We start from the raw sequence: 24,744 nt of genomic DNA, 5'->3' as shown, positions 1-24,744 counted from the left end.
TTTAAATACTTAAATAAGAATGGCAATGCGCCTGTTATCCACTCACTTTTCAGGACTCCAGAGAGTAGAAAATTAGAGCAGAGATTCTGCCCCACTCACATAGCAGTCTAATATTTCCCGACCCCTTGTATCGGTCCCAGGTGTATCACATTTATCTCTTGAACCAAATCAAAGTTTGTTTATTTATTTATTTATTTGATTTGTCAATCGCTTAAGTATAAACATGAGTAAGAATACAGGAAATAGGTACAAATAATTGGGGACAATAGGACAGGGACGATAGGCACAATTGTGTACTTATGCACACCCGTTACAGACCTCTTAGGAATGGGGTGAAGTCAATAGTGGATAGTTTAAGGTTAAAGGAGTGGGGGTTAGAGGATGTAACAACAGAATCAGGTAGTGCATTCCAGGCATTGACCACTCTGTTGCTGAAATCATATTTTCTGTAATGAAGTTTGGAGCGGTTAACATTGAGTTTGTGTCTGTTGTGTGCTCTTTTATTGTTGCAGTTGAAGCTGAAATAGTCATTGACTGGTAGGACATTGTAGCAGATAATTTTGTGTACTACACTTAAGTCCAACCGTAGGCAGTGTAGTTCAAGGTTGTCCAAGCCCAAAATTTCAAGCCTGGTGATATAGGGTATTCTGTTGCAAGCAGAGGAGTGTAGCACTCTTCTCATGAAATACGTGAAATACTTGAAGTTGAAACCATCTCTATGAGAATCTGATTTATATAGCATTTATTTCTTTGGAGCGGGGACAGTCTGTGAATGGAACATGACTTGTTTTAAGTCTAAATAAATTATTTGTGGTTTGGCTATATATCTGGTTTATCCAATAATATTTTTCATAGAAGCATTCTAGATTGTCATGAACATTCATGGAACAAAACTGATAATAGGATTTGCTATATGTTTTGTGCTAGGATTGCTAAATCTTTACTGTATTAACTAAATATCTTTGTCCAGGCATGCATGTTCTCCTGACATTTGAAATAGTACATTGTTTTTACCTTTTCTTTCAATTACTATATTTGCCTTACTGACCAACCTGATTCAATCACAAAGAATGGTCAGTGAGTTTTGTGTTTAACATCTTTGGTTGTTTTTTTTATCGTAAGTACAAAGTTGTTTTCTTGTATCAGCACTTTGAGGTAGAGCAAAACAAGAAGCGTACTCTAGCTCTATCTGTATTGCAAGGCTACATGAGCAAATTGTTGCAAGTCTGAAAATACACTTTTCCTCCCTAATCTTTACAGTCCAAACTAGATAGGACCTGTTTTGAAATGTTTGCTGTGCTTCTATTCCTTCTGTGGGCTCCACTGCCTCTTCTCTGACCATTGCCTAGTCTGTGGCTCTTTCTCCTATCTGCCAGGGTCAGTCCCATATATTATTACACCTAAACCTTTCATTACTAAAACATTCTGCTGCTCTGTTTGAATTTAATTTCAGAATTAAATGTATAATTTTTAATATTATAACTATTCTATTGTTTCCCTTCTTTTGCATAGTTTATTGTGGTGCTATTTTAATCCTTATCACAAATGAGTAAATGCAATAAAAACATTATTTTAAATTTTTAGGCTTTTTAAAAAAAATCTTTGGAGAAGATTTCATATGTTTTCAATAAAGTCTGGAGCAGCAAATTTTAAGTTGTATGTTGAATAGAAATATGGAATTTTAAAAGTTCAAAGTCTGTGGCTTTTGAAATGATGTGTTTTCTTTAGTCAAGAGTTTTCACTTTAAAAAATATAATCTCCATGCCTGGATTTTTTTAAAAAATAAAAACAAAATTTATGGGCCTCTTATCATTTTAGTTTTATAACAACAACTTTTCCAGGAATATTAGGGAGAGAGAAAGTGATAATTCAGGCATCTGAATGAAAAAAAGGAGACTTGAATCTGGGTCACCTTGGTTCTAGTTCACATATACCACACTGGCTTAGTTTTTAAGTGATGGAAGAAACTCATAATATTTTTAAAACAGGAAAGTTACCTTTTATTGTGATTTTTTTATTTGGATATCATTATTTACAGAATCGCATTGCAAAGCGGAGCAGGAAACTAGTAGACTACGATAGTGCAAGACATCATCTGGAAGCTTTGCAAAGTTCAAAAAGAAAAGATGAAGGGAGAATTTCTAAGGTGAGAGAGAGAAAGAGATACAACAATATTAATAATCTTTATAAGACATGCAGGGAGTGAATGAGATTAATCTCTGTTTAGTGCTGTTAAATTGTGTTTTATCATTCGCTTGGGCTATCAATATTTCAATATTAGCATGAGCCAATCATGTTAAATATCACTAGTTGTAGTACATTGATAGTATATCACAGATAGCCAATAATTAAAATGTCCATAAATGACATGTAGATCATGCCTCTGGGATTAGCATTTCCAAATAAAATAACATTTTCTCTTCAATATTGCACTGGAAATTAATTCAGTATGTGGATGACACATCCCTGTGTTATTGAGTTTAAACAGATTCAGATATAATTTTGTGGGAGGTCCTTCCTGGATGTATTAGATTGTCTTTTCCTTAAAGGAGCTTTACTCCTGGTACACCCATTTCCTTGGCCATAGTACAAAAGTTACTGTCTTCAGTCTTAACAAACTTCTCATTGTTTTTCAATTTTTCAGCCCAGCCTATACTGCTGAAATCCCTTTGTGATTTCTGTCCTAGTGCTGATAGGACTCTGTTTAATTTTGGGAAAGTATGACAGTTATAATCCAATGCTTACAAATGACAATATGTTAGCAAAAGCTGATAAAGCTCTTGGAGTTATATCAAAGTATCATCACATATTAAATCAAATGTAACTGATGACTTCATAAAACCTGTACAGATTAATGTCAGAAAAATTTAGCATAGATGTGAAATAGATATCTGCGGGATTTTTTTTTTTTTAGTTTTCAAATAAGATTACAGAAGACTGGTTCTCTCTTACAGCAAAGAGGAAATTTGAAGATTGTCACTTTATTTTTGCTCTACTTTCCTACTAAGTGATTAATTAATTAAACTTGTATTTAGTGCTTGAGAGGGATAGATATGTGTTTCAAGATTTTTGTATCAGACTTCAAAATGATTGGCTGGGGATGCTCTTTACTTTGATAATGGAAGTAAAAGCATCATTTGCTGTGCAGCCTTAGGATGCATAGTATTTTGATCTGACCTGTTTTAAATAGTTACAGTTGTGAAGAGAACGAATAACTTTTATAAGAATGGTAGTATACTGGAAGAGAAGGCTTAATGTTTTCCTTTACAGCTATGATTTCTGCTGCAAAAAAGAAAGAAAGAAAATCCCATTTGATAGGACTGTAAGCTTTCTTTTAAAAAGTTCCCATAGGCATTAAATGGCATTTTCTCATTAAAGCTTTATTGCCATCCACTTATTTTAAGGGATTAGGAATGGAGAAAGAAGGGATAAGTGACTAACACATGCACAATTGCACATTTGTTATGATATTGAATCAGGACATTTAAAACAGTAGCTTTTTCTTTTTAAAGGCTTGGTTGTATGGTGTCCCTAAAATTTAGGTTTAGCTTTAAACTCAACAACTTCAGCTAAGTGCAATGAAGGCAGTAATAAGCTATTCATATTCTGAGTCACATTACCAATATACCCTAGTATAAAAAAAATTATCAGCAATTTAAGAAAAATTAAAAAATTATTAACCTTATACAATAATAAATAAGTCTTAAATTCATTCAGATTAAAGCAAGGAAGCTGGAATCTCATTAGATCTTCAGGGTATTTTAACAAAAAAATCTCATCAAATTTAAGATTCTTTAATTTTCTTATTTTCTTTTTGTTTGGTACCAGGCATCTGAAAAAACAGTCAACCTCTGGATTAAGCTCTGAGACTGACTGCTTTTGTCCTTAAAAGGAGTACAAACCCAAATAAATCCCACCAGGAATAATATGTTGCATTTTTCAGAACTGTTTTGTTTCTTTTTTCCCCAAAAAAGTTTGCTAGGTATTTCACTTTGTTGTAGGCAGAAGAAGAGTTTCAGAAAGCACAGAAGGTATTTGAAGAATTTAACACTGATTTGCAAGAAGAACTACCATCTTTATGGTCAAGGTATATTGTTTGGAAAGTTATGTGCTTCATCTTTTTATTTCCCCAAAGCTTTTAAAAAAATAAATTGTTGTTTCTCTATGATCTTTTAATGGCATCTTTGAACCCTTAGAAAAATTCATTGGCTGTTCTAACAGTCATTTTCTTATTAGCACAGTGAACTAAGTAACTATGATTCAAAAGTGGAGCTTGTTGAGAAACTAAATCTTAATTTTATTTTCATTAAGTGTTGGAGACATCTAACTCAATGAGGGAACAAACAAAAATAATGAAAACAAAAGGGCAAACTTTGTGCTTCCAAATATGCTTCACTGTCCATTGTGTGTAGAGCAAGCCCAAGCAATAGGGATCTACACTATGGAGATAAATGTATCTAAAGAAAGCTTAAGTTTAATATCATGCTATAAATTTGCAAAAAAAGAGGTTGTTTGCCCATTCAAGTTATACATGTAAATTATATAAGTTTTATATTTTCAGGATTCTTTGAATAAGAATAAAATATGCTATGTCCATATACAATAAGCAGTTTTTCATTTTTTTTCTTTCTTTCTTTACAAACTTTTCATCTTTACCTGTCATTTCTACTTAGGCGTGTGGGCTTCTATGTGAACACGTTTAAAAATATCTCCAGTCTTGAAGCCAAATTTCATAAAGAAATAGCTTTGGTGAGTAAATACATAGAGAGATATAGATATAGATATAGATAAATGCAGTGTAAAAGTAAGGAAGGTATAAAATATAAAGCTGTCAATAAATACATATTTAATCTGTAAAGGTTGATTCAGCTTTCCATCCTTCCAAGATTGGTAAAATGAGGACCCAGATTTTTGGGGGCAATATGCTGACTGTAAAACTGCTCAGAGAGGGCTATAAAGCATGTAAAGTCTAATGGCTATTGGTATTGCTAACTGCAGCAATATCTTTTTGTGATTAAACTTATTGCTCTAATTATAATTATTGTAGACTAGACTAATGCTAAAATTATTATAGCAATAATCATCATTTGTTAAGTTGATTCCTTGACTTTGTTGTTGCCTGGGTTGTATCTTGCCTATGCTGGTTCTTTTTTTATATCAATTTCTTATCTTTGTTGTTTTTTTAATCTTGGTTTTTTTTTCTATTAGCCACTAGAGTGATATGCTTGAGATATGCTTGAGATTGACACTCATGTAGAATGAATGAATGAATTAATTAATTAATGAGTTAATGAATTAATGAATGAATGGGATGAATGAATGGGATGAATGAATGGGTGATATAATAATAAAACGAGTAAGCTTTTATCAACTGAAATTTAAGAGAAGACTTAAGCTTCTCAAGCTAAAAAAAAACCTGTGAATGATTCTGAACTTAGTATAATAGAGCAAGGTGAGTTTTTAGGATGATCACAGTCTACCTAGATTACAGGTAGCCCTCGGCTTATGACTGTAATGGAGCCTGCAAGTCACAATCACCTCACTTAACAAATCTCTCTGCTTTCCCTGATGCAATAATGTGAACGCTAAATGAATGCTATGTAAATTGCTAAATGGAGCATGGGGTGCCTCAGATATGGGAGAGGCCCAACCTACCTACCCAAAGTCTCCTAAGACTCTTCTGCCTGCTGAGGTACCTTGTGTTGTATTTCCTGCCCTCAGAATCTTCCTGCCTTGGGCCTGCTTTCCCATTCCATCAAATCCTATGCCTTCCTTTTCACCCCCATCACCCATCATGCACTTATCATATGTGGCTCTCCAAAGATTTGAATATCTGCAGAAAGTAAGTGGACCACACTCCCAACCTCCAATCTGTCACTTACCATTTATTTACTTAATAATTATTTGTCTGCCTATCTTACTACAGGGTAACTCTGGGAAGTTTACAATATTAAAAGATAAAATTACATGAATAAAATATTCCAAAATATAAAAATATAAAATACAGTAGGTAAAAATGGGGAGGGGTGAATAGGATTAGCAGGTATGATCCAATATTAATCTGTCAACCACCTTCAACAATGAAGCTCCTTTTCTGGAGCTCCAACTCAACTGGCAGAGCTCATGCACAAGATCAGGAGAGTTGGAGCAGACCTCACTCCAGGAGGCAGGATGTTCCAAAGTAGAGGGGCAATAGCAAAAAAGGCTCTTCTCCTGGACTCTACCAGCCAGAATACCCTAGTCAATGGGGTCTGCAATATGCCTCTTGCTGGCATGGGTGGTGTGGGCCAATCCCAATGAGACAGGTCCTCAAGTAACCTGGCTTTAAATGAAAGGCTTTAAAGGTTATTACGAACACCTTAAATTGCACCCAGAAGTAAACCATCAGCCAGTGCAGCTCGCGGAGCAGTGATGTTACATTGGTCACCCTTGGGACCCCAGCATTGCCTGTGCCACTGCACTCTGTACCAGCTGTAGCTTCCAAATGCTGTTCAAGGGTAGCCCCATATAGAGTGTGTTATAGTAGTCCAGCCATGAGATGATTAGGGCTTGAATGACTGTGTGCAGGGACTACTGATTTTGTAAATCTCCAAAGCTTTGGAGTTCATGTTGGAGAAGGGGAGCAGGCCACTCCATCTTTCATTCTCCCTAGACTATATGGCATAGTCTCAGAAACACCATTTTCTGGGACTGCACCATGCAGCCTCAGGAGCATAAGGGATAGATCTTATGTTGAGGAGAGAGAACAGGCCCCTCCACCCTCCTTGGGATCCCTGCAGGCTACATGATATGATTATGGAGACAACTGGCACAATTAATTGCAGATGCTGTGAAAATGGTGCCCATTTCTGGGGTTGTGCCACATTAATGCAAGTTGGGGAGCTCCAGAGATCTTCCAAAGGTAAGTATACATTGGGTGATTGAGAGGGTGGAGAGAAGGTATGGGATCCAGTAAAGTGGGAAGCAGGCCCAAGGTTTATGGAAACCTGATGGGGAGAGGGAACTGGATAATAAGTAGCTTTTGAGGCATTATCAAAACTTCAAATGGTTCGTAAACGGCTGATCATAAGTCGAGAACTACCTGTAGCTCTTTTCTCAAATAGAATTTTAGACTTAATACAAGTATCAATAATACCACATCATGAAATCTTATATAAAATACTGAAATACATTCCTGCTGTGAAACTATAGAGGCCATTATAATGTTTCTTTCCATAGTAGAAAATGCAGTAGTTTGAGTTTTATGCATGGCTTTAATATTTAATCCATTCTATATATTAAAAAACCCACCCCCTTTTATAATCATGTAATCATTTAATTCAGGGTAGAGTTGAGCTGAATGTTTACAGGCTGGATGCCCTTCCGGGGGTGGGGGGTGTTCTTCCCTAGGAAAGAAATGCCTGCCACTACTTAGAATTGAACTCCCATCTTCCAAATGGGAGGCAAGCATCTTAAGCACTAGACCACTACACCACTCCTATCCGTTCTGTACCCTTGTACCTAAAAATAAATCTGTCATGAATGATAATTTATACGCAGATACCAGGTCTGTGTGAAAGGTATATCTGTACCAAACTATTTCTACTTACATATACACATTGCAATAGCTATGATGATGGAGATAAAACATAAAAGGAACTTAGAACATTGTTTACTTTGATCTTGTTGAAAATGTCAAATTGGGCAGTTGGTAAGGAAATGGGAAATCCCAGAACATTTGATTGTCCTCATGCAAAAGCTATACACAGATAATTGGGAACAACATAGTAAAGAAGACTGGCTCCTGGTCAGCAAAAAAGTAAGACATGGTGACATATACTCTCACTTTATTTATTCAATCAATATGATATATTTGGGAGAGAGGTTAGATTGAAAAGAAATGGGCATGCTTTTAAAACTAAAGGAAAAAAAACATGAATAATCTATGCCTGTGAGGGTGAATCTATGGCACGCGTGCCACAGATGGCACGCATGCCACAGGTGGCACGCAGATCCATGTGTGCAGGCATGCGAGCCCCAGCCAAACTTACCTGCACTGTGCATGCATGCACCTCCCAGCTGATTTTAGGCCCATTTGAGGCCATTTTCCCTCTCCTGAGGCTCAAGGGAAGCTTCTACAGCCTTGGGAAGCTGAAAAATGGGCCCTCCAGAAATACCAGAAGTGCCCATTTTCAGTGTCCAGGTGGCCTCTGGTGCTTGGGGGAGGCTATTTTCCACCCTCCCAAGGTTCAAGGGAAGCCTCTTCAGCCTCAGGAGGTTGAAAAATGGGCCTTCCAGAAATACCGGAAGTGCTGAAACAGACCCGTTTTTAGCCTTCCGAGGCATCCCTTGAGCCTCTGGGTGAATGAAAACAGCCTCCCCCGCGAGAGAGACCCTCCGGAGGCTGAAAATGGGCACTTCTGGTATTTCCAGAAGACCCATTTTTTTCAGCCTCTGAAGCTGAAGAGGCTTCCCTCGAGCCTTGGAAGGGTGAAAACAACCTCAAATTTTTTAGGCCAAAAATCAGCTGGGAGGCATGTGCAAACACAAGGGGTAAGGGGGTGGGAGTGCTGCGTGTGCGTGCACGGGAGGCACATTGCATTGTGGATGCCAGCACGCGTGTGCGCTATCACATGCGCACTTTCAGCACACCACAACTAAAAGGTTCGCCATCACTGACTTATGCTAATAATGCTTTTTTGATAGCCGAAAATACAAAGCTATAGTGATGAAAGTCCAGGGACATAATGAAAAAAATATTTAATTACAGTTAAATATAAAGAATACCAAGGTAACAAACAGCTTTTAGAACTGACAATTAAGATATTTAGATTGATTTTGCTTTTTGTATCAATTTGGTAATCAATCTTATACAAAAATATGAAACTGTCAATAAATAAGCCATACGCATTCAGCAGAGCAGTGCTTTTCAACCTATGGTACACGTACCACAGGTGGTACTTTGGCATCTGGCAGGTGGTATGCATATGGACGGTTGAAAAGCACTGTAAAAATGTTGTAAAAAGTATAGCGGAGGGTGAGCTAAAGTGGCAGTAGTGCCACACAGGTCTGTGGGAGAGTCAGCTGGAGCTGCAGTGTTGCCAGGTCTCTGCTGAGCATCTAAGATCTGTGCATGCAGCTCCAACTGATTGGTGCTTCCGATAGCAGCATGCAGCCTTGGGGGGAGGCGTCAGCTAGGGTTACACCAAAAAAAAAGGAGGAAGGTTGAGAGTGTAGATTGTATAAAAGGAGGAGGTTTTAATGGGAAAGGGAGAGGGAAAAAAAGATGGCAGGAAGAGACAAAGAAAGACAGACAGAGAAGAGGACAGGCTTTTTTGAGACAAGCAGAGGGAGAGAAGGAGCAAGGATTAATGTCAGAGAAACAGGAACAATATTCCCATTAAAAGTGTGATAAGTGGATGTACAGATAGTCCTCAGCCTATGACCAAATTTATGACCCAGAAACTCTGCGACCATCATAAATATGAATCAGTTGCCAAGCATCTGAATATAAATTACATGACCCTGGAGATGCTGCAACAGCTATAAGTATGAAAAATGATCATGTCATTTTTTTCCAGTGCCGTTGTAACCTTGAACTGTTGTACTTGAACTGTTTCACTTTAACTAAGTGAACTGTTGTAAGTCGAGCACTACCTGTACTTTATCACTTTTTTCCTTTCTTTTTTTTGGTCAAGTTTTTGACACTTTGCTAGGTGACTGATGGTACTCAAATATTGCCATATCCTAAAAGTGGTACAATCTGTGAAAAGGTTGAAAAGCACTGCAGTAAAGAATCTGTGAAGGCCTTGGAAAAGAAAAGAGAATGACCAACATTCTCTTGGTCATTCTCTTCTCTTTTCCAGAAAGAGGAAAAAATGTCTGGATTCAGTTACAGGGGGAATTGGTGCATTATTAGAAGGCCTAAAGGACAGGTTTGGAGACAGATCATCACAGAGATGATCTGTGTGCTTGTTAAGAGTTGACACAATTTTGATGGCACGTAATCAATAAATCAATCATTTTATAAACTAATTTCTGATTAATGCAGTTAGTAAAATGAAGTTCCATATCTAATAGGCACAGAGAATTTTTTGTTTGGAAAATACACATATATACAATATGTGTCAGTAATTCCCAACTCCTGGGCCACAGCCAATTACTGAGCCCAGAGCCAATTGCAACCAGACTGTGGCAATGTGTGTGCACACATGCATTCTCTCTTGCACAAGCAGCAGGCAAGCACACACTCCCTTTGCGCAAGCAGTCGGTGCGTGTCTCCATTGTTCATGCAATAGAGTTTCACATGCATGTGTGCACTTGTCCGCCACTTGTGCAGGATCATCCCCTCTCCCTCCTCCACTGGTCCACAAAGGTAGCAATGTTGGGGAATTCCAATTTAGGGTAATCTAAATTCGCAGATTAGTTAGATTTTGACCGGAGATATACAGATATTATTTGATAGCTTTAAAGATATTGTTTTGTTGCATCAAATTGGTATAGCTGTCTATCAATCAGAATAGAGCTGGAAGGGACCTTGGCGGTTTTCTAATCCTACCTCCTGCTCAAGCAGGAGATCCTATACAGTTTGAGACAAATGGTTGTCCAGTTTTTTCATAAAAACCTTCTGTAATAAAGTATCCACATCTTCTGAAAATAAGCTGTTCCGTGGTTAATTGTTCTTACTGTTAGAAAGTTTCTCTAGAATTCTCCTTGGTTTTAGATTGCTTCTTTCCTTGATTAGTTTCCATCCATTGTTTCTTGTCTTGCCTTCTGGTGCTTTGGAAAATAAGTTGACTTCTTTGTAGCAGCACTTCAAACAATGGAATACTGCTATCCACTGCTGTCCACTTTCTCTGGTTCAAACTGTTTCCAGATAACTTGGCAAGACTTTTCTCCAGGCATCTTTCCTGGACCTGGAACAAGGCCAGCACTCAAGGAATTAATCCAATCAATTTTATCCAACAGAAGCTACAAAATTCCTCCACATTCATGTTAGAGTTTCTCTATGCCCAACAGAGCATGTGTCATACAAAGTAGGGCTGCAGGAGAGCAATCTGCAGATGCAATAAGAATAAACAAGCACTGATACTTTACTGCCTTTATTGCCACAAAGTAGGCTTTAATAGCAGCACTGACTCATGATTAAATTTGTCCTTCACTGAATACCAGATTAACTAAATTATGGTATCTATTTTATCAATGTATCTATTTTCTGTCTTAGTAGATTGAATGTTAATTGCATTAAATATTAAATTGGAGTCATTCTCAGCTGCAGTTGCCACATTTATTGCAAACTATTAATAGCTGTAAAAGCAGCTTTATAAATATCACATAAACAATTCTATAAGGAATCATAGTTGATTTGTGCTAGCTATTTAAATTTTGTATTTTCATATTTGAACCCTGGAGAAGAAAGGATATTTAGATCTGATGCAATGAAGATCTTTCTAAATATATTCCAGTGCAATAAATTCCATTTGTTGTGTTGGCCTTAATTTTTCTTCAAATCAGTTGTACAGAAGGTTGAATTTGTCATATGCCCAAAGGTGTAAGTAGGGCTTTTGGGGCTTGGACCCCCAACAGCATATCTCTCCAACAGGCTCCCCAATGATGAAAAAGCTCGTGAATTAAGGTCCCTCTGTGTTAAGGTACTTCAGGATGGGCAGGAGAAAGGTAACTGGAGTGCAATATAGTTGTTCCTTCTATGCTGCATCAGAAGAATTAACTCAATAAAAGTATCTCCTCTCCTCTTCAGTCACCCCCAACTATTTAATCTTCGTCTTCTCTTCTCAATAGAACAGATCCATTAATGAGCACAGCACAAGCTATCCTCAAATTTTAGATGTGTGAAATCTTCTAGGGCCTAGGCATACAGGTTATGTTGGCTGTACACATTTGGATGAACACTACATGGCAATGGTAATTTCATGATCTAATTTGCTGCCACTGGTCATTTGGAGTTGTTGCTCAAATTTGTTAGGCTAATTTTCTTTATTACTTCACAAGAAAGGAAGAGGAAAATGAGTGCAAGACTGGTAGCAGTTTCCTAGAAAAGTATCCACACCTCCAAGGCTTCCACTTCTAGTGCATATTCAGGTTATTATTGCAACAATAAATTTAATACTGTAAGAAAGAGAAGTAATAGTGCCAGCACACCCTCATTCCCTCCATTTGTCTGTGCTGTTGCTGTTCCAAGATAGTTCCAAGTTCATGCTTAGGCTAATGTGTCTGCAATACAAATATCTTAACAACCATGAGATGGAGCAACAAAGAGATGTGGAAGTTCATAGCCCTACTTCATGCAATCAAATTTGTTGAAGCTGTGGTGGAGGAACTAGACAGTAAGAGGGAGCCCACTCCCTGCACTCATGAACTCTCAGACAGCTGCTTCCCTAGCCTTTTCTACTGTAGATAATATAATTGTAACAGATTTTGTTAGATTTTAGAGTTGATTAAAGCACCCTATCTAACCATAACCTGAGCTTCATAACCCAAAGGTGCTAAATCTGAAAAGCATCTTGTCTTTATCCTGATTTCTATAAATGACATCAAGCATTTATAAACCCCTTTTCTCCTTCATTTTTTTTCACTGATTCATCCCAGCAAACAAATTCTTATTTGGTATATTATAAGTATTAAGTGTGAAATTTTGTATTTGTGTAATATGTGTGACGGTGATAATGTCCCATATTTGAAATTGTGTTTAACCTTAGTTCCATTGTCTGGAAACAAAAATTAACAGTGTTATTTCCCTCCACCGTTACCATAGTAGCTTTGTTAAAATGACAGTTTTGTTGTGGTGATTTTTCTCCTCAGCTCTGCCACAAACTTTATGAGGTGATAACTAAATTGGGAGAACAGCATGCTGACAAGGCCTTCACAATCCTTGGGGCACCCAGGTAAAAATCTTTTATCTAACTGCAGCTAAATGTACAAATAATATGATCTGGTTATTAGAGTAAAATAAATAAGTTGATAGTAAAAAAATGTTTATTGAATATGTGTTGTCATCTTTTCTATCAGTGCATTAAAAGGACACTTTAGTTGTTTGAAATTCAATATAATTTTGTAAAAGTAAATTATATGTTGCACTGGAAAAAGGATGGATATTTACGAGAGATGATTAAGGAACCCATTATTTACCAGTTCCAATGCAAACTGACTCCACTGGTAATTTCTAATTCATGTGCAGTTCAGTGTGGAGTTATTATCTGGATTTCTCAGTTCCCCAAATTTTGACAGTTCAAAGGAACTAAAATAAATATAAAGCTATATATATGTGCTGTATTTGAAGATAATGTATTGTTTTCTGAAAAAAAATAATCGTAATATGCATAGGCAATATTCAAATGCAATTTTCATATTCCTTTTTGTAACAAATATAAATGAATGCAAAATGGATAGAATGCATTCAGCTGAGAAATGAGTGCAGCCTACAGGGAGAGAATTGTGATCTCTAATTTCCAAATGTGGGTTTTGTGCCTGGACAGAAAAGCTTCTAGAGTTTGGTGGGAATAACCCCTTCCACCAATACTAGGCAGGGCTCTTATCAAAGTAATTTCAGCAAACTTCCTTTAAGATGTTCTTCTGTCTAAGTTATTTTGGCAATGAGATTCAATCTTCCACCCTAATCCAGTAGTATAATTTGGATTTCTCAGAGAGATACTGCTCCTAGAAGGATTCTCCTTTCTTTGGTCATTTGATTGCAACCAGAAACTCCTTTGGTATAGAGCTCATTCGTGATAAAAAAAGAATTAACCTCTTACATGTAACTGCAATTCTTGAGGTGATCATTGGTTAATTCATACAATTTAGCCTTCTAATTGAGATAGTAATTTCATGGTTCCCTCAGTTTGCTCAATTAGTCTTAAGAACTGAAGAATCTTGGTAAGAACTGTGGTTGGTTATATGATTGCAGGAGATATCTAGTCTCTGATCAATGACTGCTATAGATTGGGAGGCCAGAAATCATCTGGAAAAATGATACTTTGGTAAAGAAAACTGGATGAATGTATTCATGAAATCACCAGGAATCAAAGCTGAGTCAGAAGAAACTTGTTGTTACTGGTCTACATTAGACAGGGTTCAAAAATAACAGAATGTGTCCACCTGCTAAAGGCAAAATGTAGTTATTGTAGGTGCCAGCTAGATGCAAGCTTTTATTTCCTCATTGAACTTTTTCCAATACTGAAACAATCTGAAACCATTTATCTTTTCACATGTTATTTTATTTATTGGTATGCTGTGAGCATTTCTAAAGTTGGACCAGTTTCATTGAAAACATAACTATTTTATGATTCATTTAAAAAGAAAAATATTAGTAAATAGTTAATCCTTCTCCCTCCTTCTCCAAATTTGTAAGGGGTGGGGAGAAGAGGTGAATGTCTTCGAAAAACACAAAGGAAATTAAAAAGGGAAATGTTTCCTTAATCATTCAGTTTTCTATTTCTTTGTCTAAGTATGCTATTATTAAATGATATACACAAACAGCAATAGAATTCTTAAAAAAAAATTAAGGGGGATCAAAATGGGAAATACCTTGTAAGTTTCCCCTGGAGAAAAGCGTTTTCATTAGTTTTATTAGGCATACCAGGACTGTACTTATCTTTCCATAGCCATTCAGCATACCTTCATTATGGATTTGTTTTATGTCATGACTGGTGTGTTGAATATCAGTGTATTGTTACTGTTTAATTGGCTGCATCATGTCTCCTCAACCAAAATGGATTGATCTTCATCTACTTTGATGCCTACCAGCATGACTACGGGGATTGTTCAGACTGGTTCTGATTATGGGACATAAGGTCTATTTTATCTGAAGGCTAAGTAAAGAATGGGTCATATAAATCTTGATTAACCATTCAAATATTTTTAACAAGTAAACAACATTAAAGCAGCACCTAAGTAAATCATTGAAAGGTCAGAAGATGAATGAGTTCAAAAAATAAATTGCACTTTCTGAAAGCACTTTTTTTTTTTGCACCAGGCATGTTTGCACACAAAATATTTATAAATCCTATGAAGTCTCTTGTAGCTGTACCTTTGTTGAAAATTAGAGACAAATTGAATAAGAAAAAAATAACATTTCCTTCTTTCTTTTATTAAAACTTGCTCTTTTATATTTCTTCTCTTTCCATAGAAAGAGGTGGTGAGTGAACAGCAAAGTTTTTTGAATTTTAAAAATGATATTGCTTTGCTTTAGTATAGAAAACATGATTGAAATTTGAACAATCATGTATTACTTTAGTGCTTCACAAAAATGTTGAAAACCAAATTTCTTCTTCTTGTGAGGCTTTTAGAGTGTAATAGCTGCATGTACCTTCAAAATATAATATTAGTATTTTTATGTATTATAAATCTTAAGTGGGGTTTAGACAGCAAAATTATATTTAAATGTTTGGCTCTTTTAACACTGAAACTCTAGTACAGTAAAACTTTACTAATTAAGTGACTAGCTCAATGGTTTTCATTTCCAAATATATTTCTTGTTATAGCTTAAAAACCAAGGGCCTTTATAATGAAATGTATGTTAAAAATAGGACATGAAATATAAATGGTAATATAGAGAGATATAGAGAAGTGATATATTCTAGTAAAATCTGGTGAGCATTGATATTCAGAAGTGAACGTTAGCAATGCTATATAATCAAAGATTATGCTAAGAGATGTAATCTGAATGTTAATTGTTCACATGTCAGTACATGAAAAATAAGAAAGTAGGTATATCTTTGTAGATGTTCATAAAATTAAGCCAGCACTATACTAAGGGCTCAGATTCACTTCATTTTGTATAATGTAGGAAAGCTGTTTAAACAGTTATTATATCAGTTGTCATAGATAATAAGGATTTTCAGAATTCAGGAAACAAGGAGCTTATAAAATCAAAATCTAAGCAAATATAAGATTGGTTTCTAGGATGTATTGCATTTTATAGATATCATAAATAATTTAAATGTTTTAAATTTTCTTTTGTGTCCCTAGATGTTCCTTGAGAACGAGTATATTTTACATATATTAATATTTTGTGTTCCCCTAGTGATTCTGGTCCACTCCGCATTGCAAAAACTCCATCACCACCAGAAGAGGCTTCCCCACCACTTAGTCCTGAAGCTGATGCAAATCATACATTGACAACCCCAAGTTCTCCAGCACCTGCACGTCCTAAATCTCCTTCACAGGTAACATAATGCAGATAATATTTTTGGCACTCATAATCACAATTTAAGGTTGCTATGGTAAAATCAATTTTGAGCTAAAAGCTTTCAGTTGTCTCTGATATCGATCCAAGCAGTAAACCTAGCGTGTCTATTTTTATCCTCCTGATATAAAAAGGATATAATTTATTTTCCTATAGGCTGAATGTGATTTTATTTCTTTTGTCATTGATGGTTTACTGATCTGTGTTAGCATTACATGCTAGTGGCTGTTGAAGAAATTCTGGCTAGGTCTGCTGATGACCAATTAAACTACCTTTCACAGATTAGAACATCCAAATTGCTTTTCAGATTCTAAGTACAGAAGACAGCTATAGTCCACAACAGCTTTTGATTTATTGGCACATGCCTTATTTATGTAAGATAGAAATGTTCCACGGCAAATACTCTTCTTTCAATGGATTTGTGGACTCCACTTCACTCACGATTATTTCAAAAACTTGACACAGGTTCTCCTGGGATGAACAAATTTTAATAGACAATCCTATATACATTCACCTTTGCTTGCCAGCCATTATTTTTCTCCATTCTTCTCAGAGTAATTTTTCTTTTACGTCTTTCTATTTCTTCTTCCTTGCCAGCCCAGAAGAGGCCATTTTTACCTATAGGAAATACCACCTCTAACATTATGAGAGCCAGTATATCTCTCTTAGGCTCATTATGTATTTATCTAAACAGAGTAACCGACTGAACAAATACTTAAAATAAAATTTAACTAGTTTCAAGGATTTCATGATCCAAAAACTATATAGAAAATGTGTAAAAATTGTCCTGCTAAGGATTTTGCCATTCCAAGATGGATAAAGTATTAATGGTATGGTATTCATGGGGAAAAATACTCTGAAGCTGCTCATCCCCATTCCACACTGTTGGGTAAGGTTCTTCTTTCTCCTTACTAATTATAATACTAACTTCATCAAAGACTTACATTTGGTTTCCAGGAGATTTCTATCCTCTTGAGCAAATCACACCTGCAAAAAAGAGATGAAAATACCCCTACACACAAAATAGTTGACTCAAGGTTATATGCTGCCCACACTCAATAGTGGTACTTCCTTCTGCTATAACAAAGATTTTCATTTTTAGAATGATTCAAAAGGAGGGGCATCATGTGTGGTCTTTAGTTCAGTGCCTGCTTGGCTGTTCCCTAAAGCCAGCGCTGCTTTCAAAATATAGTTCACTGCAGCCAGACAGAAGTGGGTAGTCTTTCAACACACCAGAATTCCACAGGTTGCTAACTCTTTCATATGCCATGAATTGTCCAGATGGGAAGTCCATTGATGGCATAAGGAGTTTGATCTGGCTCAAACTCAAATCTTGAGTTTCAAGATTGATGCAGCCTTCCATCTTTCTGAGGTTGGGAAAATGGGGACTCAAATTGTTGGAGGCAATATGATAACTCAGTAAATTGCGTAGAGAGGACTGTAAAGCAGCATATAACTCTAAGTGCTATTGCTATAAAATGGAAAACATTATCCTTAACTAAAGCTCAATTTCTGCCTGCCTCATTGGTGGAATGTCTGTAAGATGGAATTCATTTGTGAGGATATGTTCCAGAGGTGGTGTTCAGCAGATTCTGACCAGTTCAGGAGAACCGGTAGCAGAAATTTTGAGTAGTTCGGAGAATCGGCAAATGCCACCTCTTACTGAGATTTTACAATATTCTTTCCCTGCCATGCCCACCAAGCCACACCCACAGAACCAGTAGTAAAAAAAAAATTGAATCCCACCACTGGTATGTTCCTTGGCAAACAGTAAATGGACCAGCTTTGTACTATAACAAACAAGAGACTCTGAGAATATTGCTGAGAGATCTTTTTCATTCCCCTTTCCTGTGCTGTCACCCAGATTTCATCCTGTGAAAAAGCACTGCAGTGTTTTTCAAATTTGGGAACTTTATGATGTGAAATTTCCCAGCTAGTAGTACAAACTAATTCTGCCAATTTTCAGGTGTATAGTGAAATTGGAGCTTCTCAGCAGAGCTTCTAATGATTGAGAGATAACTACATGAATACAATTTTGGTATTTTAAAATATTTGTTTTGTAATTTAATACTATCTTTTATGCTTTAGAGATACTCCTTGACTTACAAACATTTGTATAGCAACCATTTGAAGTTACAACAGCACTGAAAAAAGTGACTTATGACCAATTTTCACACTTATGAGTGTTGCAGCATCTCCATGATCACATGATTGGGTGCTTGGTAGCATGTATTCATGACAGTTGTACTGTCCCAAGGTCATGTGACCATCATTTGTAACCTTCCCAACTGACTTCTGAGAAGCAAAGCCAATGGGAGAAGCCACCTAACAACTGCATGGTTTACTAAACAACTGCACTGATTTTTTTAACAATTATGACAAAAAGGTCATAAAATTGGTCAAAACACACTTAACAATTGCCTTACTTGACAATGAAATTTTGTGGTCAAAAATTAAGGACTACCTATATAAACAAAGATTCTATTAGACATGGTAGAATAACAAAAACCAAGTAAATAAAACAAAATGTATGGGAATATACATCAATCCTTAGATAAGTAATTGAATAATTGCAAAATAACCCTTCCCAGAGTGGGAAATAAAAGGAAGGTAAAAATTGCATATTAAAGTTCCCATCTATGATTAATATAAAAAAATATGCATTTTTCTTGCTGTGACTTTCTATGAACTAAGAAACAATGTCACTTGAAGAAAGCTTGAAAGTAATGTTTTACACCTAAATGATATAGAAATTGCCAGTTCTAGTTCTGAAACACTGAAAAAAATAATTATTACTATGGTATATACTTTTGATATATTATTTAATCTTTCAAACATACTTATTTTTCTTTCAGCTGAGGAAAGGACCTCCTGTCCCACCATTGCCTAAACTCACACCAGTGGTAGACATGCAACAAGAAAATATCATCAGTTTATTTGATGATAATTTTGTCCCAGAAATAAATGTAACAACCCCTTCACAGGTGAGTCCAGATTGAATATATCAATCTTCTCCAGCATCATGTATTCAAATGGATAGTACTACAACTTGTTCATCCCAAACCAAAAGACCTTGGCACATCTTTTTGAATGGAGATGATAGGAATGACTCACATTCAAGCTATGAAATATAGAATAAGTTGTTCTTGTCACTGACAAAATATTTCCATTAATTTGAAACTGTTTTATACGTTTAGGGATGAAACCTCTAGTTCACAAAAACTTGGTGGCATTTGATAAGTGAATCCCACAAACTCTCTGTGCTTGGATGAGCATGACTAAAATTTGTCCAAGATGAGTACTGACTATGTAAATGACTATGATCCTTAGTCCTAACAGATTGTATTTATTTAAAGAAAAATACACACATGATGAAATATTAACTGAATCTGAGCTTGAGGCTAATGAAATCATTCATTAATTCCTCACAAAATGGTTTGCATAAAACAATTGAAAGCTAATTCAGAAAAGTCTGCTGTCTTACCCATTTTCTATTATATCCCATGACATCTTCCTTTATTCTGGACTAACGCCACTGAATTCTAATCTCTTATTGTTTGCCCTGATGAATATTTTATGAGGAAAATAATTTCTACATTCCAATTAAAGATTATGTTTAAAAATTTTGTAATTCTAACAGAATGAAGCTCCTGATGATAAAAAAGAAGAATCTTTGTTAGATTTGGACTTTGATCCTTTCAAGCCTGATAATGCATCTACTGTGGTAACCCATTCTCCAGTGTCTCAGGTATTTGTATGTCTGTGTTACTATGTGTCCCATAATGAGGGTTGTTTTATACCACAATCCTGTGGAAACCTAGAAATGTAGCTTTAATTTGTTAAAAGCAAGTTGCTGATTCTTATATTAAATGTTATAAAGAAGTGTAATAATTAAAAATAAATGTTTGATATGGCTGGCTAATATAAGTTGCAGTGATTGGAAATGGCTAAATGGCTTAGGTGATGTCTTGCAGAAGCAGATACAATTATACAAAATAGCCTAAAATCAATAATGAAAAATGTGCACAATTTTGGCCAGTTTACAAAATGTATGCTGATTACAGAATTTAGAATTTTTCTTAGTGTTTAGTAACATATATTAGAAATGAAGTGAGTAACAGAAAGTACTGAATAATGTGAAGTTAGGCTTGATGAGAGCCAGAATGAACATGTAGCTTTGATGCCACGTAGGGTTGCATATCTTTTTTTTTTAATTAAATTTTGATTGAATTTTACACAGTTAAAAACAACACAACAACAAAACAACACAAATACAAACTTTGCAGTGTTCTATCATCGAGTTTCCCAGTTTCTACTAACTACACACACACACACATTTTTTCATTTATATTATTTTTTATTCCTATTGTCCTACTATCCAACCAGTTATACCATTTTTTCCAGACTATAATATATTCCTTCCTCCCTCTCTTGCAATTCTAACATAAGTTTTACCATTTCTGTGCAGTCCCTAATTTTCTTTATAATCATATTGTCTGTGGGAGTACTGTCTAATTTCCAGCTCTGGGCTGCATGTCTTATTTGGAAACATAGCAGATTAACTATTTAATCAATCCAAGCTGCAGGTTTTTCCCAAAGCACCACTTTTAGATTTTATTATTTCAGACTTTACTAATAAATGATATTCAATCCTACAAATGTTATTTCTTTTTAACAGAACACCTGTCCTTAACAATAGATTTAAATTAAACATTTGTTCCTGGGACCTGGAGCCACTGACATTAGCCATTTAAAAATGCATTACTGTACATTGTGTCACAAATTATGTAAGAAATTAGACTTCTGTCAATCAGACCAAAGATCTGATTGTCTACTTATGTCTGTTACTGATATTTCAAAAAATGATTGCAAATTTTGCTGCTTATATTATATATGTTGTGTGTATGTGGGTGTGGCCTTGTGCATATGCATGCACACTTTCAAATCAGTTTTTCACTCCTGGTGATTACCTGACACAAATTTCTGCAGTTTTCTTGACAAAATTTTAGAAGTGGTTTGCCATTGTTTCCTTCTTAAGGCTGAGAGAGTGATTGGCCCAAGGTCATCCAAGGACTTTATGTCTAATACAGAATTAGAACTTATATGTTTCTAGCCTGATTCCTTAGGTGCTATACCAGTCTTGTTCTCTATAACACCATCTTTGCTTATACAATTTTTGTAATAGAAAAGTTTCTAGACAACTGAAACAAAATATACTGTTCATACACATGAACAATAATAGATTTCCATTTCAAAATATGTTTTTTTAAAGTCACCTCTGCATATACAAGTTTATATTGAATTACAATTTCCCACCTGACTAGTAACTATTTTATTTTATTTTTTATTTTACTAGTTTATTGATTTGAGAGGTTATACTCTAAATTTTGGTAAAAATGAAAGCAGAAAATAGCTTACAGCATGTTGAAAACTACAAAATTGGTTTCCAAATTAAATAACATTACAAATAATTAAAAAGCAAGCATAGACCTAACAGGCAATCAAATTAAAAATGGATGTAGTGCAATAAAATCTCTTCCCTTTTAAAACAACCTGTTTTTCTATTTCTGTGCATCTGTATACCATATACTGAAGACCTTGAGGACCAAGTAGGCCATAGGTAGAATGAGGTGTGCAAAGCTCAAGTCAATTAGCAAAGGCTTTCAGGCTTGATATATGGGACAGGGAGAAGAAACCTTAAAATGCAATTTGAGCTGGCACTATAAATAAGCTGAAGTTTCTTATAGTAAGTGGTTTGATATTGTAAAACCTCCCCTTATACTTGAGGCCATTAAAGAAGTATCTGAGAAGTTTAAAGGCACCATGGCAGAGTTAAAACAGACCACAAAGAAGTCATCAATATCATTGATTTTTAGTAAATGAATTTTTTTTGTATTATTGTATTATCGAGAAAAAGAATACTTTACCTGATATGATACTAAATAGGAAGAGCTGTTAAATCTACTTCTTAAAAGGTTGTTTTATGATAGAAGTTCTTGATTACATGCACTATGATTATCTTATACTGTTAAAGATGTTTGTTGAAATATACTTAGAAATGAAATTGTGATATGATTCAGAAACTAAAATTGAAGAATGAGTGGCAACAGAAAAACTGACTATACATTCACAGCAGAAATCTAATAAATCCAAGCAGAAATAATTTAGTTAAATAACAAGGACACTTAGAACATTGTTTTTGAAGAAAAAAGAGAAATTGTTTTTTTTTAATCTAAATGGCCAAAATAGAAATGACCAATGATCACAGATGATGAAGTATTTTTTTTCGGTCCTGAGCTCAAAAACAAAGACAGCTTGATGGCCCCACGCCTCTGCAGGGTTGTTTGCAAAAATGAATCAAACAAACGCAAATTCATCTTCTCAATAAATTCACTCGCAAAGAGCAACAACTACCACAAGAACCTTCATTTTCATCCTGATCTAACCTTACAGCAACATGTACGATTTCGTGAACTACGCTCTGAACTTAAAAAGCTACATGAATTAGGTAATACTAATTTATATACATTGACTACCGTGCAGATTGTATCAAAAGCAAGAGCCACAACCCACATCACAATAACCATCACCCAAACATTCAATGTTGGGGCTGCATGCCCCTTACTTTCTCCAGACCCACTACTTCATATCTTAAATGCAAACTACTCAATGCAAGAAGCCTCGCAAATAAAATGCATGAATTCCTCATCTTACTAAGCACAGCCGTATTCGACATTATATTTGTCTATGAAACGTGGTTGAATGCATCTTTCCCAGATTCCATTACCACTGTAAGAGAATATCACGTTTATCGATCTGATTGCAAAATCTGTAGAGGAGGTGGAGTTACTATATTCTATAAAAATCTAAAAAAGATTCGAATTATACAAGAGCTTGCTCTTCCTGAGATCATTGTCTGTGAACTGTCCTTAAATACCTCAATCCACTTCTTACTATGCTATTGAGCCTCTGACTGTGACATAATTCATGCAAACAACTAGCTTCACTACTGACATGGGCTGCCTCTTGCCCACACCCTCTTATTTTTCCTGTGACCTCTACTTACCTCTTATAAATTGGACACTAAATGAATGTACATCTGAACTCATTCATACAACCCTGTACAATGCCGTTACCACACTGGAACTGGATCAGTTAGTATATAACAACACCAGGCTAAACAACTGCCTTGACCTCATCTTCTGCAACAGCTCAAACTCAATTTATGGCCTACAAATACAGGAACCATTTTCAAACAGTGACCATAGCATGATTGACTTTTGTCTAAATTTACACCCTCTCAAAGAGGATCATAATGATGGATCTCCAAAATACAATTTTATAAAAGCCAATTATGAACTCATAGCTGCCAACTTTTCATCTCTTAATTGGTACATTCTGTTCTCTGGCTGTAATACTACAGAACAAGAACATAATGCTTTCTTGCTTGAACTCGAAAGAGTCATTAAACTATATGTTCCATTAGTAACCCCCAAAACAAAACAAAAAAAAACAATTTACCCAAAATAATAAGAAAATTTCAATTAAAAAAAAATCCTTATGGCATAAAAACAAAACTAAATATGTAACTAACTTTAAAAACTGATACAACACCTTATGCCGACAGATAAAGGCAGAATGCATTAATTACCACTGCAAGCAAGAGGAAAATCTTCTACACACAAAATCCACCAGTGCCTTCTATAACTTTTAAACACCAAACTTAAAGACTCAAAAACCATCCTACCCCTAAAAGGACCAAATGGGAAAGACTATAGCGATGAAGCCATTAAGGCAAACCTCTTCAACACATTCTTCAGTTCAGTCTTTGTAAACAGTAATGGCTCATGCCCCACATTTCCTAATTATACCACAACTAACTGCAATGATCTACTACATATTGACTCTACTGAAGATAACATAGAAAATGCACTACATTACCTAAAACCATTCTTATCTATCGGCCCTAATGGTTTATGTGCATACTTCTTAAAAAAGTTCTCCACTGCCATAGCAGAACCCCTAAGCATAACATATGAGATATCATTCAGAACCAGCTTCTTACCAAACCTATGGTCTTTAGCAACGGTCATTCCTATCTTCAAAAAAGGTGACCCCCTGCCTGGTTGAAAACTACAGACCAATCTCATTGTGTTGTGTCACATGCAAAGTTATGGAATCAATTATTAATCAATGCATTACCTTCCACCTAGAGTCAAACAACTTACTCTCCAATAAACAATTTGGCTTCAGAAAAAAATTGTCCTGCAATTTGCAACTTCTACACTGAAAAAACATATGGACTATATTACTTGACCAGGGCAAGGCAATAGATGTAATTGACATAGACTTCTGCAAAGCCTTTGACTCAGTGATACATGACAAACTATTATTCAAATTAAATTCTTACAGCATTTCTGGATCCCTTCACAAGTAGATTACTGCCTTCCTGTCAAAAAGGCAACAAATAGTAAAAATAGGAAACGCCCTATCACACCCTGCACCAGTTATTAGCAGTGTCCCCCAAGGGACACTATATAAATGACCTTTGTGATCACCTTATA

At 35.6% G+C, this 24,744-nt stretch overlaps 2 protein-coding genes across 5 annotated transcripts in view; one reads left to right on the top strand and one right to left on the bottom strand.

The window, feature by feature from the left end:
- Nucleotides 1-24,744, top strand: part of AMPH (amphiphysin) — a 151,906-nt gene that overhangs the window by 75,770 nt on the left and 51,392 nt on the right. For all 4 annotated transcript variants that reach the window (XM_087918530.1, XM_087918529.1, XM_087918532.1 and 1 more), the window contains exons 6-12: nt 2,039-2,146; nt 4,002-4,087; nt 4,674-4,749; nt 12,799-12,881; nt 16,019-16,160; nt 19,036-19,164; nt 19,821-19,928. In XM_087918530.1, the coding sequence (XP_087774656.1) occupies nt 2,039-2,146; nt 4,002-4,087; nt 4,674-4,749; nt 12,799-12,881; nt 16,019-16,160; nt 19,036-19,164; nt 19,821-19,928 (732 nt within the window). The remainder of the gene's footprint in view (nt 1-2,038; nt 2,147-4,001; nt 4,088-4,673; nt 4,750-12,798; nt 12,882-16,018; nt 16,161-19,035; nt 19,165-19,820; nt 19,929-24,744) is intronic.
- Nucleotides 1-24,744, bottom strand: part of LOC148124062 (uncharacterized) — a 247,060-nt gene that overhangs the window by 202,383 nt on the left and 19,933 nt on the right. The gene's annotated exons all lie outside the window — the stretch shown is intronic.

The sequence above is a fragment of the Pseudonaja textilis genome, chromosome Z (genome assembly GCF_049901715.1).
Source record: "Pseudonaja textilis isolate UNSWEBS1 chromosome Z, rPseTex1.2, whole genome shotgun sequence".
Taxonomy (NCBI): domain Eukaryota; kingdom Metazoa; phylum Chordata; class Lepidosauria; order Squamata; family Elapidae; genus Pseudonaja; species Pseudonaja textilis.
The sequence above is the reverse complement of the archived record's forward strand: the minus strand, read 5'-3'. Positions and strand labels throughout refer to the sequence as shown.